At 57.2% G+C, this 12,281-nt stretch overlaps 1 protein-coding gene across 2 annotated transcripts in view; it reads right to left on the bottom strand.

Moving 5' to 3' along the window:
- Window positions 1–1,826: 1,826 nt before the first annotated feature.
- Window positions 1,827–12,281, bottom strand: part of RUNX3 (RUNX family transcription factor 3) — a 42,597-nt gene continuing 32,142 nt past the window's right edge. Inside the window, exon 5 of one of the 2 annotated variants that reach the window (XM_064172574.1) lies at window positions 1,827–2,341. In XM_064172574.1, coding sequence (XP_064028644.1) covers window positions 1,827–2,341 — 515 coding nt within the window. Of the gene's footprint in view, window positions 2,351–12,281 lie in introns of both variants that reach the window. The other variant, XM_064172573.1, reaches the window with a different exon arrangement.

Genomic DNA, 12,281 nt, shown 5'->3' with positions numbered 1-12,281 from the left:
CTCATCCCAAGCTGCTCAGTTAGTGGTGGCACTGGTTGCTGGGCGCTGTCTGCAGCCCCTTTGCTGAGGGCATGCTCTGAGGGCAGTGGGTGCCATGGCTACCTGCTCCCCACACAGCCTCAGCACTGCCAGCAGGAGGGATCCCAAAGCCAGCCTGACTTCCCAGGCCAGCAGAAAGCACAGCCAGCTTGTGGGACAGCCTGGTCACTAACCCAGCCTTGGGGGAGCCTTTGGCACCTCTCCAGCTGCCTGTGACCTCCTGTTTGAATCCCAGAATCCTAAAAACCACAGAATGAGTTGAGCTGAAATGGACCTTGAAAATCACCAAGTTCCAACCACCCTGCCACGGGCAGGGACATCTCCCACTCAGGTTTGCAACCTCTTCAGTGTCAGCTCTGAGGGTGTGAGGTGCCCAGCAGCCAAGGCTCCTCCAGAGGCTGCGTGGTGCCCCCAGCTACCGACAGGCCAGCAGCACCTCCAGTGCCCCTTCTGCAGCTTATTTCATCTACAGCAAGGTACCTGGGGGAAGAGGAAGGGAAGGGGAGGAGGGTGAGGGGCTGGAGAACAGATCAGGATGCTTCACAACATTCCCACCACCAAGGGACTGAGCAGACACTGCTGCTTTCCCCAAACCTCAGTTAGAGCTTTCAGGATGAACTGCCCCAGGCTAAGTCGTCTCTGAATCCAAGGAGGTCATCACATGTCCCTGGGTGACCACCCTGGGGGGGAGTGGTGACAGCTTTGCCACCAGCTGCCTGTGTCACCACTCAAGAGGAAGACTCAGAGAGCTGTGGCAGGCTCACAGCAAAGGCTCCCAAGTCCCTTTTGCAGCTAATGCTCTTGGAAGTGCATCTCACACCGTCTGGGCTCGTCCTGAAGGCCACCTTCACTCCAGCCACACCACTGAGGCTCGCTGAGAGGGGCAAAGAGCTGAAGGGTGAGGTCAGGATGAGAGAGCAGAGAGAACAAAACCAGAACACATCTCCTGTGTAAACACAGAGGAAAGGGCCCTGGGGAGGGGGGCAGGTGGGGGTAGGGGGGGTGCCAGGCCTGGGATCAGCCACACTACTGCTTTAAAAATGATGACAGTGACCAACAAAAATGAACACCCAAACCTCTGCCACCGGCAGCAAGTCATAACAAAGATGACATCACAGCTCCTGTTCGTGTGGCTGATGCCAGCCCAGGGGCACACAGCCCCTGCCAGTCCCCACCAGACTCTCAGGTGCCACGGCTGGTCAGGAGCTTTGTGGCGGTCAGGAGCCCAGCACTGGTGGGGAGGGACAAAAAGGAAGGCAAGGAGAGGGGACTCTCCTGGTTTGGTCCCTCTTGTCCCTCTGCTCAGGCCTCCTGTGCTGGCTGGGAGCTGCCTTGGCTGCCTCTCTGATCCCTCCTCTTCCCTGAACCACTCCGCGGAAGGAGGGTGAGCTTTCTGGGGCTTCTGCATGCTTTGTGTGGGTGGAGAGATGTGAGTGAGACGACTGAGAAGTGTTCTGCAAGAAGCAAACAGCTGATTCCACACGTCCTGGGTTGGCTTTTTTCCTCTATGTACAGTCCACATCCTAGGAGCATAGGAGAGGAAGCAGATCGGGCGCCGGATTCAAGCCCCCTTGGACACTCCTCCTGTAATGCAGAGCAGGTCCTGGCCCAGCTTCACCTGGCGTTTGCCCACGCTTGCATGCAGAGGATCCTGGGTTGCTTTTGGGGTTGGGAGACTTTGGTTCACCTTTATCCCTAGGCATCATTTTGCTCTACTCACTATCCAAAGGAGTAAGGTAACAGTGGCTGATTTAAGTTAGAGCTGCCGGTTCCCCGCTGAGTTCCTCCTAGTAGGGCCTCCAGACAGACTCATCCATCCTGCCAGTAGTCGTCATGGCCGTGGGGGAGTTGCTGTGGCTGCCATCCGCGTCCACCCCCTCGCTCTGAGTGCCCAGGTTGGGATTCATCAGGTTGTTCCCTGCCGAGGCGCTGGTGCAGGAGGAGAGCATCCTGGTGGGGGAGCGCTCGCCGCCCGCCACCATGGAGAACTGGTAGGAGCCCGAGGAGGTGCCGTAGTACAAGTGGTAGGGAGAAGGGTTGGCCTGGAAGGGTCCACTCTGGTTTTGCGTGGAGCCAGGGTAAGGGGGCGGCAGGTAGGTGTGGTGGAAGCGCGTGGCCGTGGGCATGCTGCTCATGCTGATGCCGCCGATGCCCGCGGCCGAGGGAGCGGCGGTGTAGGGGAAGGCGGTGGACATGGCCCCGGGGTAGTGCATCCGCGGGTCCGAGAACCTGGTCTCAGTCAGCGCCGGCAGCGTCGAGAAGGAGCGTTCGAACTGCCGGGGGTCAGAGAAGGGGCCCAGGTCTGAGGTGCCTGCGGGGGTGGAGGGAGAGAGTGGCTGGTTAGAGGCGAGAGGAGGATGGAGGGAGCGGAATGGGAACTCCAGCTGAGAGCCCTGGGGCTGCTTAGGCTGGGGAGGAGAAGGCTGAGTAGGGGCCTGAGCGATGCCTGTCAATAGCTGAGGGGTGGGGGTCAGGGGGAAGGTGCCAGGCTCTTACGGTTGGTGCCCAGTGGCAGGGCAAGGAACAGCAGCTGCAAGCTGGAGCTCAGTACGTTCCACCTCAACAGGAGGAGAAGATCCTTTGGTGTGAGGGTGCATAACCCTGGAGCAGGCTGCCCAGAGAGGCTGTGGAGTCTCCTTCTCTGGAGGCTTTCCAACTCCACCTGCATGTTCCTGTGTGCCCTGCTTTGGCAGGAGAGGGTTAGACTCTGGAGATCCCTTCCAACCCCTGCCATTCCATGACTCCATGCTTCTATCATCCTTGGCCACCCACCTGCTCACCTTCCCGGGACAGAGCCAGGATTTGGGTGATGCAGCCTGAACAGTTCACTCCTGTTTCCTGTGCTGCATGGTGTGGCTGTGGGCAGCAGCATGCCAGGGGCAGGGGGGGGTTGGAGCAGATGATCTCCAGAGGTCCCTTCCCAACCCCTAAAGTTCTGTGATTCTGTGATTCTATCCTTGAGGCTTGGAGAGTTTGTCCTGCAGCCTGGGCCACCCCCTGGCCAGGGAATTAAAGTCAGAGGGGAAAACATCTCCGGGATCTGCCAGGGGAAGGGAGCTGGAGAACTGAAATGGACAACTCCTGGCCCCGTTTGTTTATGCTGTTCCCATTTCCTGTCCCACAGTTTGTTGTTTCCTACCCAAGAAGGGACATGACTGTGCTGGCTTCTCCTGGGCTCTATTCATCTCGGGTGGATTACCAAGAAAATGATGAAACCACACCCCATAAACACAGGGGGGGGGAAAGCCCCCAGAGTGTTTAGCCATTACATCAGCTGTGTAGTAAATAAAGGGATGCAGGCCCCAGATGAGCAGCCCCTGAGCTACTCAGTGGTGTATATACACACACAGGGAGACAGGGAGGAAAAGCTGGAGTCCAGACCAGCCTGCTAAGCCTTCTTGTGGGTGGCCTGTTCGTGCTGATAGCATCAGGGGATGGAGCTGATAAACACACAGCTGAAAACTCCCAAGCTAGGAGCCACAATATCCCTCTGCTTGAGTTCTCTTTCTCCTTCCCAGAGGATAGAGAGTGAGAAACTCTTCTGCTGGAGGGAAGATTTGGGTCAGTGTGGTGGGGATGTCACCCAGCTTCCTTGGATGCCCCAATGCCTTTTCTTGCTGGGGGTCTTAAAACCACAGGGGAGGGGGTTGCAGCTAATTTGTAATGTTGAGAGGGACCTCTGCTTGGTGCTGCTGGGCTGTGTGCTCCCCTGGGGAGCCCAGCTTAGAGATAGGAATCCACACCAGCAGGTCTCTGGACCTCAAGGCTTTGCTGTGGCTCTCCCAGCTGTCCTGGTGCCGTTTCCTGGCAGAGCCCAGCACACCTCTGGCCTTGGTGCATCCGAGATGGAGAGAAATGAGTTTTGCTCTCCAAGAAGGAGAGATGCAAAATTTCTGCCCTTGAGACCTCGAGACACTAACCCCTGGCACTGGCTGTGCGTGGCTGGAAGAGTTGTGGCTGCTCCTTTCTCAGCTTTGTCACACCCTGCAGGAGATGAAAATCCCTAAAAAGAGCATTCCCAGCCCAAAATGCTTGGCTGGTGTGCCAAGCTCAGAGCCTGGGCCAGCTGGAGGTGGCTTTTTATCCTTCCTGTTTACTCCTAAGACCTCTATTTTCCCCTTGCTCGCAGCAGAGCCACCCCAGCTCTGAGGTGTCAGCTGGTCTCAGTGGCTTTCTTTTTGGCCACCTTGGCTGGACCTTGAATTGGCTGAGAGCAGGAAAATGTGTGAGACGAGCAGGAGGAGCATGCCTGCTGGGGCCGGGGATGCAGATGCACAGGCAGACACGTTCAGATGACTGCAGGTTTGCTATGCATGAGGAGGGGAGGAGGTGTTTCATCTCTATGAATTGTGATGAAGCCTTTTCAGCTTCTCCGGGCTGACGTTCCAGGCCCTGCAGCGTTTCCCCGGGAAGAATGAACTCATCCCTTCAAGCTAGCAAACGGCAAAGGCATGCTCTGGAGGAGCAGCTAGGGAGGGGATTTGCTCTGAACCCTCTTTCTCATCCCGGGCGAGTCCTTCAGCCATCGGCCGCTGCAAGGAGCAGGGGAGAGGAGGGAAGGTTCCTCCCTCCCCTCCGGCCGCTTTTGCGGGCGCTCGGCAGCGCCTGGCTTCCCACGCAGGCTCCACAGAGGAGAAAGGTGGGGGAGCACCTGGTTTGTGAACGTGGCTGTGGCTTTGGGGCGAGATAAGAGAGAAGCAGCTCAAAGCTGTCACGAACCGCACCGCTCTGCGCAGGAGGCAGCCGAGCCCGGCCGCGGGCATGCCGCACGCAGGCACCGTGCTTGGGCTGGGAGGGGACCGCGCGGTGAAGAGACGCTCACGGCTCACCGAGCCAAGCTGGTTTCACAGCTCAGCCTGCTGGCAGGACGCCCTGCCCCGTCCCATCGCTAGAGAGCTACCTGAAGGGAGGCTGGAGCAAGGAGGGGGCAGCCTCTTTTTGGTGGCAAGCGACAGGACTAGAGGAAATGGTTTTAAGCTGTGCCAGAGGAGGCTGAGGCTGGATGCTAGGAAATGCTTCTTCACAGAGGGGATTATCAGGCACTGGAATGGTCTGCCCAGGGCAGGGATGGGGTCACAGCACCCGGAGGTGTGTAAGCAATGTGCAGACCTGGCCCTTAGGGACATGGTTTAGTGCTGACCCTTGGGTGCTGGGCTGAAGGTTGGGCTGGATGATGTCTGAGGTCTGTCTGTGGTTCTGTGAAAGCCAACCTACTGCAACACCAAAACTGCTGTCAGGAGCTGAGACCTGGGGACCACCTCTGCAAGAAGCAGCTTGAGCAGAGCCTGTAGCTTTAGTACTGCAGCCTGAGGTGGAATCAGAGAATCAGTCAAGGTTGGAAGGGACCACAAGGAGCAGCCAGTTCCAATCCCCCTGCCATGCCCAGGGACATCCTACCCTAGAGCAGGCTGCCAACAGCCTCATCCAGCCTGGCCTCAAACACCTCCCTGGGCAACCCATTCCAGGCTCTCACCACTCTCATGCTGAACAACTTCCTCCTCACGTCCAGGCTGAATCTCCCCATCTCCAGCTTTGCTCCGTGGTAGGACCATAGGACAAACCCCTGGCAGAACTCAGACTGAAGAGCACAAGTGCTGCTTTCTGGATGCCTCCTCCTCAAACCCAGGCAGCCTCACCACTTCAATCCCAGCAGCTGGGCTCTTTTGCCATGCACTGAGAGAAATCCATCCCCAAATTCCTCCCCAGCCCTCAGAAACCCCAGCCTGCTGCTCGCTACCTTCCCCAGAGCAGATGACAATCTGCAGCCACCAGACCGCACTCCTGCCTTAGCTTTCACATGCCCATAAATAATGCTCCATAAAATGCAAATGGAAATAAAACCTTAAGTGCTCAGGGCACATTTGCCTTTTCCTCTAGAACCTTCCCAAAGAGGTTTGGGGTTGCTGGTTTGTTTTTTCTTTAAGACACTGCATTTTATTGGCCTCAGCTTGCAACGGTTGGCAGTGTCCTTGCTACCAATTTAGCATGCAAGGGAGTTAATTAAAGGCTGTGTGTGTGGAGGGTGAAGCACAGAGCTGCTGCCAGGGCTAGAGAGGCTCCATCTATTGATGGCAAAACAGTGATGGGCAGTGGATGAGCCCTCCAGGAGCCAGGCTTTGAATCCCTGATCTCTGACAGAAGCACGCTGCAGGGTTGGGCCTCTGTAGAGCTGAGTGTGTGCAGGGGTGAACCCCTTAGAGAGCAAACATCTTAGACAGCAAAGCCCTTAGAAAGCAAAGCCCTTGCCTGTGCCTGCCCCAATCAGCAACATCCACAGTCCCACTGAGCCAGTAGGACATCCAAGTGACCATGACCAACTCCTTTTCATCTTCGCTGGCCCCTGGGCTTAAAGTCAGGCCCAGAACCAATCAGTCTGAGGCTAAAACCCTCCCTCCAAACAACTCAAAAACCACCTTTGAAGGGGGAGTTGTTTGAAGGGTTTGTTAGCCCTCCTAGAGGAAGCGTTTAGCCCTCCCAAGCCGTGGAACCAGACAGCAGGACAAAGGGTGATGGTTAAAACTAAAAGAGGGAGATTCAGACCGGAGAGAAGGGCAAAATATTTGGCAGTGAGGGTGGTGAGAGCCTGCCCCAGGCTGCCCAGAAAGGTGGGAGCTGCCTCATGCCCGCAACCACTCCAGGTCAGGTTGTCTGGGGTGCTGAGCAACCTGCTCTGGTCGGAGATGTCCCTGCTGGCTGCAAGAGGGTTGGAGACGACCTTTAAAGGTCCTTTCCGACTTTGTCATTCAGCACCCAAACCTGGGTACTGGCAAAGTCCATCTATGACTCTATGTCAGAGTCTCTTTTCCCGCAGCCCAGGGATGCCAAACCAGTCCATGCCCGCTCCCCGCTGCAACACCCGCCGGGAGCTGAGGGCACGAAGCGGCTCCTCCCGGGGCCTCCTCTTCAACCACACCAATGTCACTCACGGTCCAGGCTCCACGCCGCAGGGGAAACCCCGGCCGGGGCCGGTCCCACTGCCGGCAGAGCGCAACGGCCCCGCGGAGGGAGGGAGGGAGGTGGCCGCTAGAGGGAGCTGCAGCCGCGCCCGGCCCGGGGAGCCTCCAGGCGGGAACCGGCACCCGGCGCGGCGGCGGCGGCAGCGGGAACGGCCCCGGGCCGCCAGCGAGGCGGGGAGCGAGGCCGGGTCCCCCCCTTCGCCTCAGTGCCATCCCCTCAGGGCTGCCCCTGCACCCCGTCTCCTTCACCTCAAAGCTGCCCCTCCCGTCACATCTCCCCCAGGGCTGCTCCCGCACCTCGCAGATCCGCACCGCGCTCAGACCGCACACCCCCGCTGGAGGCAGCTCCATGCTAGGAGATCCCCACCTAAACGGCCCCAGCAGGGTCACACAATCACAGGATTCACCAGGCTGGAAAAGACCTCCAGGATAACCGAGTCCAACCCATCACCTAACCCTTCTCATTAACTAACCCTGGCACTAAGTGCCTCAGGCAGCCTCCTCTTTAAACACCTCCAGGGGTGGGGACTCCACCACCTCCCCGGGCAGCCCATTCCAGTGCCAATCACTCTTTCCGTGTAAAACTTCTTCCTAACGTCCAGCCTAAACCTACCCTGGCACAGCTTGAGGCTGTGTCCTCTTGTTCTGTCCGCGGGTGCCTGGCAGAAAGGCCCAACCCCACCTGGCTACAACCTCCTTTCAGGTAGCTGCAGAGGTCTCCCCTGAGCCTCCTCTTCTCCAGGTCCAACCCAAACATCAGCATTTGTACCCTTCACAACCACCTAGCACCGCAGCGGAGCAGCCCTCTGCCAGCGCTCAGGCAGCCGTCGGACGGCGACCTGCAGCGAGCAGCGCGCTGGGCAAACGCCAGGGAAACGGCAGCGGGCGAAGCTGCACCCCCCCGCCCCCCGGGTGTGTGTCGTCCCCCCCAGTCCCTCCCAAACCACAGCAGAGCACGGCTCGGGCAGCCGCCTTTGGCTGCCTCCTTCCGCAGCAGGGGCAGAGCCCGGCAACGCGCACACATCCGCGGGGGTCGAGATTTACTACGCCCTGCCTCGCTTAGTCCCCGGCCAGCCCCCGGCCGCTGTTTTGGACCCTGGCGAGCAGCGCTGGAGTATTTCGCTTGTCCGGTTGCCAATCAAAATATTTGAAGGAAATGTTTATTTTCTTCTCGAAATCGCACCAGCTGCTGCGCTAACTGAATAAGCCCATTTAGCTGTAAGAATTTAACCATTGTAAGGGGGGATGGAGCCCGTCCTCTCCTCCCCACCCCCACCCCCGCCTCCCCTCGGCACCATCACCTCCCCCCCCAAACTACTCCAAAACCTGACCCAATCTATCAGCGGAAATGTCAATGTTTTGGAGGGGAGTTTGGGAAGTGTGGAATGTGTATTAGCTACAAGCCATGTAAAGGTCAGAGCCCTGATTAGTAATGCCACTGTCTCCTCAGCAGGGCCCGTCCTGCCCAGGGGACCACCTCGGCCCGGGCACACCCTGCTATGTAATTGTGCAGCTGCAATTTGCACCTTCTGAGGACCCTCCAAGTCCCCTCGCACACGGAGCTGGATAGAAACAGGCTTGTTCGGAGCTGCTCAAGCCCCTTTCCAGATAAAACAACCCAGCTCCAGTGACACAGCAGCTTTCTTTTTCTTTCCTTCTGGTTGGGTGTTTGGTTTTTTGCCTCAGAGACAATCTGGGTCTTTTCTTGAGTGGGTGGCAAGGAGATAAATGGAAAGAGCTGCCTCTGGTGGGAGCTGCTTCGTGGCAGAGCCAGGCAGGGTGGTGAGGGCTGGTAACGAGAGCAGAGGTGGGGAGGCTGGTTCCTGAGGCTGCTAACCACAGAGGTTTTTCTGGGTGTGTTCAGCCACCTCCCTTAACACCATGTTGGGTTTGGGAGCTGCCCTGGATCGCCTGAGACTGGTCTCTGTGCCCCCGCTGGGTAAAGAGTGGCAGATCTGCTCTGCAGCCCCTGTGAAACTGAGGCAATGGAACCTGCAAGAGGCTTTTGGGACTAAACTGCGCTGATATGCATCCATCCCAACAAAGAGTGGGGAATTCCACTGCCTCCTAGCCCAGGAAAATACCTGCTCTGGCTAGAGAGACAAAAGGGCAGCAAAAGCAGCATGAGGACTTCTTAAGTGCTGCAGCATGAAAACGGCTTTGAGAGACAACTCAACAAGGTCATCCAGGGCGTGTGGGCAGAGCACAGCAATGGGGCTGGATGTATGGCAGCAGGACATCATCCGGGGGCATGCAGCAAGGGATGGACCTTGAGCAGTTCTACACAGCCAAGATACCTCTCTCAGGTGAACCACAGAATCCTACAATGGCTCAGTGTGGAAGGGACCTCAGAACTCCTCTGCTCCAACCTCCCCACCATGCCCAGAGACACTTCTGAACCAGACTCAGCTGCTCAAGACCTCATCCAGCCTGGCCTTGAGCACCTCCAGGGAGGAGACAGCCACAGCCTACCTGGGCAGCCTGTGCCAGACTCTCACCACCCTCCTACTGAAGAACTTCTTCCTCAGCTCCAGTCTAACCCTGCTCTGCCTCAGCTCCAAACCATTCTCCCTTGGCCTGTCTCACTCACTCTCAGCAGAAGTCCCTCTGCAGCCTTCCTGGAGGATCCCTTTAGATACTGGAAGACAGCTCTGAGGTTCACCTGGAGCCTTCTCTTCTCCAGGCTGAGCATCCTCAGCCATACCTCACCTTTCTACTCCTATGCACACAGCTGCCTTGCAAAATTGTCATGAGATATATAGCCTGGGGGAGGGGAAAGGAAAACCTCCTCTCTTGTCTTGTGCCATGATGGCTGACACCAGAGTGAGCAGCAGTGATGCTCCTGGTTATGTATGGAATGCTCCTGCATGTGGGAGATGGAGAGGGGACAGAGATTGTCTCTCTCCATATACCTTTGGCTGCTTTTTCTCCACTAGTTTCTGTGATGCTTGGACCCCCAAGATGTCTGTCAGCATTTTTCATAGAATCACAGAATCAAGCAGGTTGGAAGAGAGATCCAAGCTCCACCAGCCCAACCTAGCACCCAGCCCTGCCCAACCAACCACACTATGACACTAAGTGCCCCAGCCAGGCTTGGCTTCAGCACCTCCAGCCACAGCCACTCCACCACCTCCCTGGGCAGCCCATTCCAATGCCAATCACTCTCTCTGACAACAACTTCCTCCTCACATCCAGCCTCAACCTGCCCTGGCACAGCTTGAGGCTGTGTCCCCTTCTTCTGTCCCTGGCTGCCTGGCAGCAGAGCCCAACCCCACCTGGCTACAGCCTCCCTGCAGGCAGCTGCAGACAGAAATGAGCTCTACCCTGAGCCTCCTCTCCTCACAGGGCTGTGCTCCAGGCCCCTCCCCAGCCTTGCTGCCCTTCTCTCAACATCTTTCAGCACCTCAGCATCTCTCTTGAATTGAGGAGCCCAGAACTGGACACAGCACTCAAGCAAGTTTGGAAGAGGCCTCTGAGATCATCAAGTTCAGCCTTCACAGAAACATTCATGTTGGAAAAGACCCCTGGGATCATCAAGTCCAACTGATGAGCCTCCTCTGCAAAGTCTGCCCCTAGAGCAGATCCCCAAGCAGCACACCTGAGCGACCTTTAAACACACCGGGGGTTGGTGACTCCCTCACCTCCCTGGGCAGCACATTCCAATGCCTGACCCCTCTTGCTGGGAAAAGAAAATCTTCCCAATGTCCAGAGACCATGACCCACAGTGCCACATCGACTCATTCTTCCAGCACCCCCAGGGATGGTGACTCCACCGCCTCCCTCGGCAGCCTGCTCTAGCACCTCAGTGCCTTTCCTGACCTCTCTTCCTCCCTGCTTCCTTCTCTAGATCCCTGCTGCCCTTGGCATCACGGAGAGGCAGGTGGCCAAAGGTGGAGAGCAGCTGCTCTCTCCAGGAAGGTGCAGGAGCTGCATCTGATCTCTGCAGCCCCAGCTCATCTCTAGAGCAGGCATCTCTCCTCCCCACCCACGCCCGCCAGCGCGCTCTCACGCCTCTGCCACCTGGGTTAACAAGTGCAGTCCTTTCCAAGTCAAGAGCCAACGAAAAAAGACAAGGGCCCCTTCCTCTCACCCCACCAAAGAAATGGAGCAAAAAGTCATCTTTTTTTAGGCGGGAGGAGGGGAGGTGTTGAAGTTAAAATAACCCTAGGAGGGGAGGGTGTGCTCAGCATCCGTTTGTTACACCCCTGTGGAGCCATCACTCTGTGGCTGGTACGAGCAGCTCACAAGCTGGGTGCAAGGACTTCCTCTGCACAGCTTGACAAAGAACATCCCCGACAAGAGCCAAAAAAAAAAAAAAAAAAGAATAAAACAACCCCAAACCAAAACACAGCACACAGAAGGTGCTGATCACAGCACTGCCCGGAGCACCTCACGGCTGCCAAGCACCTTTGCTGCTCACTCCTCTGACTCTCTCCGAACAGCGCAGGCTGCTGTGCAGACAGCAGGACCAGGGAGCTTCTTCTGCCCCTGTGCTCTGCACTGCTCAGGCCACACCTGCAGTGCTGTGTCCAGTTCTGGGCTCCTCAGTTCAAGAGAGATGTGGAGATGCTGGAAGGTGCCCAGAGAAGGGCAGCAAGCCTGGAGCACAGCCCTGTGAGGAGAGGCTGAGAGAGCTGGGGGTGTGCAGCCTGCAGAAGAGAAGGCTAAGGCTTCTGTGCTCCACAACCTCCCTGGAGGTTGCAACCTCAAGCAACCTGGGCTAGCAGGAGGTGTCCCTGCCCATGGGAGGGAGGGTGGAATTAGATGACCTTTAAGGTCCCTTCCCATCTCAACCATTCTATGATTCCATGATCCTCCTTCTAATATCCAGCCTAGATTGTATCTGGGGCCAGTTCAGCCCTATCCCCTGTGCCAGCACTGTCCTTCAGAGCTTGCATTAGCTCCTCTCCCTCCCTGGTGTTTACCCCCTGGATGTATTTATACAGAGCAATCATCTGTACTCCCAGTCTGCCTCTTCCTAGACTAAACAAGCCAAGCTCTCCCAGTTTACTCTCCCACCGCAGCTTCTCTCTTCCCCTCACCATGCTCAGAGCTCTGCCTGCATCCCCCTGCCCCGCCCCGGGCTCGGTCGCGTCCCTCCGCCCCGTGAAGCTAATGAATCGGCTAACGGTGCTAGCTGGAGCGGGTGGGTGGGCTGAGCTGCAAAGGCTCCCTGGATGGCAGGCACTCCCTCTGGCCTGCCTCTGCTTTGCTCTTTACCTGCATTCAAAGAGTATTAAAAAAAACCTTAACAAGCCCTGACTACATAAAAGGAAGTTGCTGAAT

This window comes from Pogoniulus pusillus, chromosome 37, assembly GCF_015220805.1.
Source record: "Pogoniulus pusillus isolate bPogPus1 chromosome 37, bPogPus1.pri, whole genome shotgun sequence".
In the NCBI taxonomy this organism is placed as follows: domain Eukaryota; kingdom Metazoa; phylum Chordata; class Aves; order Piciformes; family Lybiidae; genus Pogoniulus; species Pogoniulus pusillus.
This window is presented reverse-complemented; position numbering and strand designations above follow the sequence as displayed.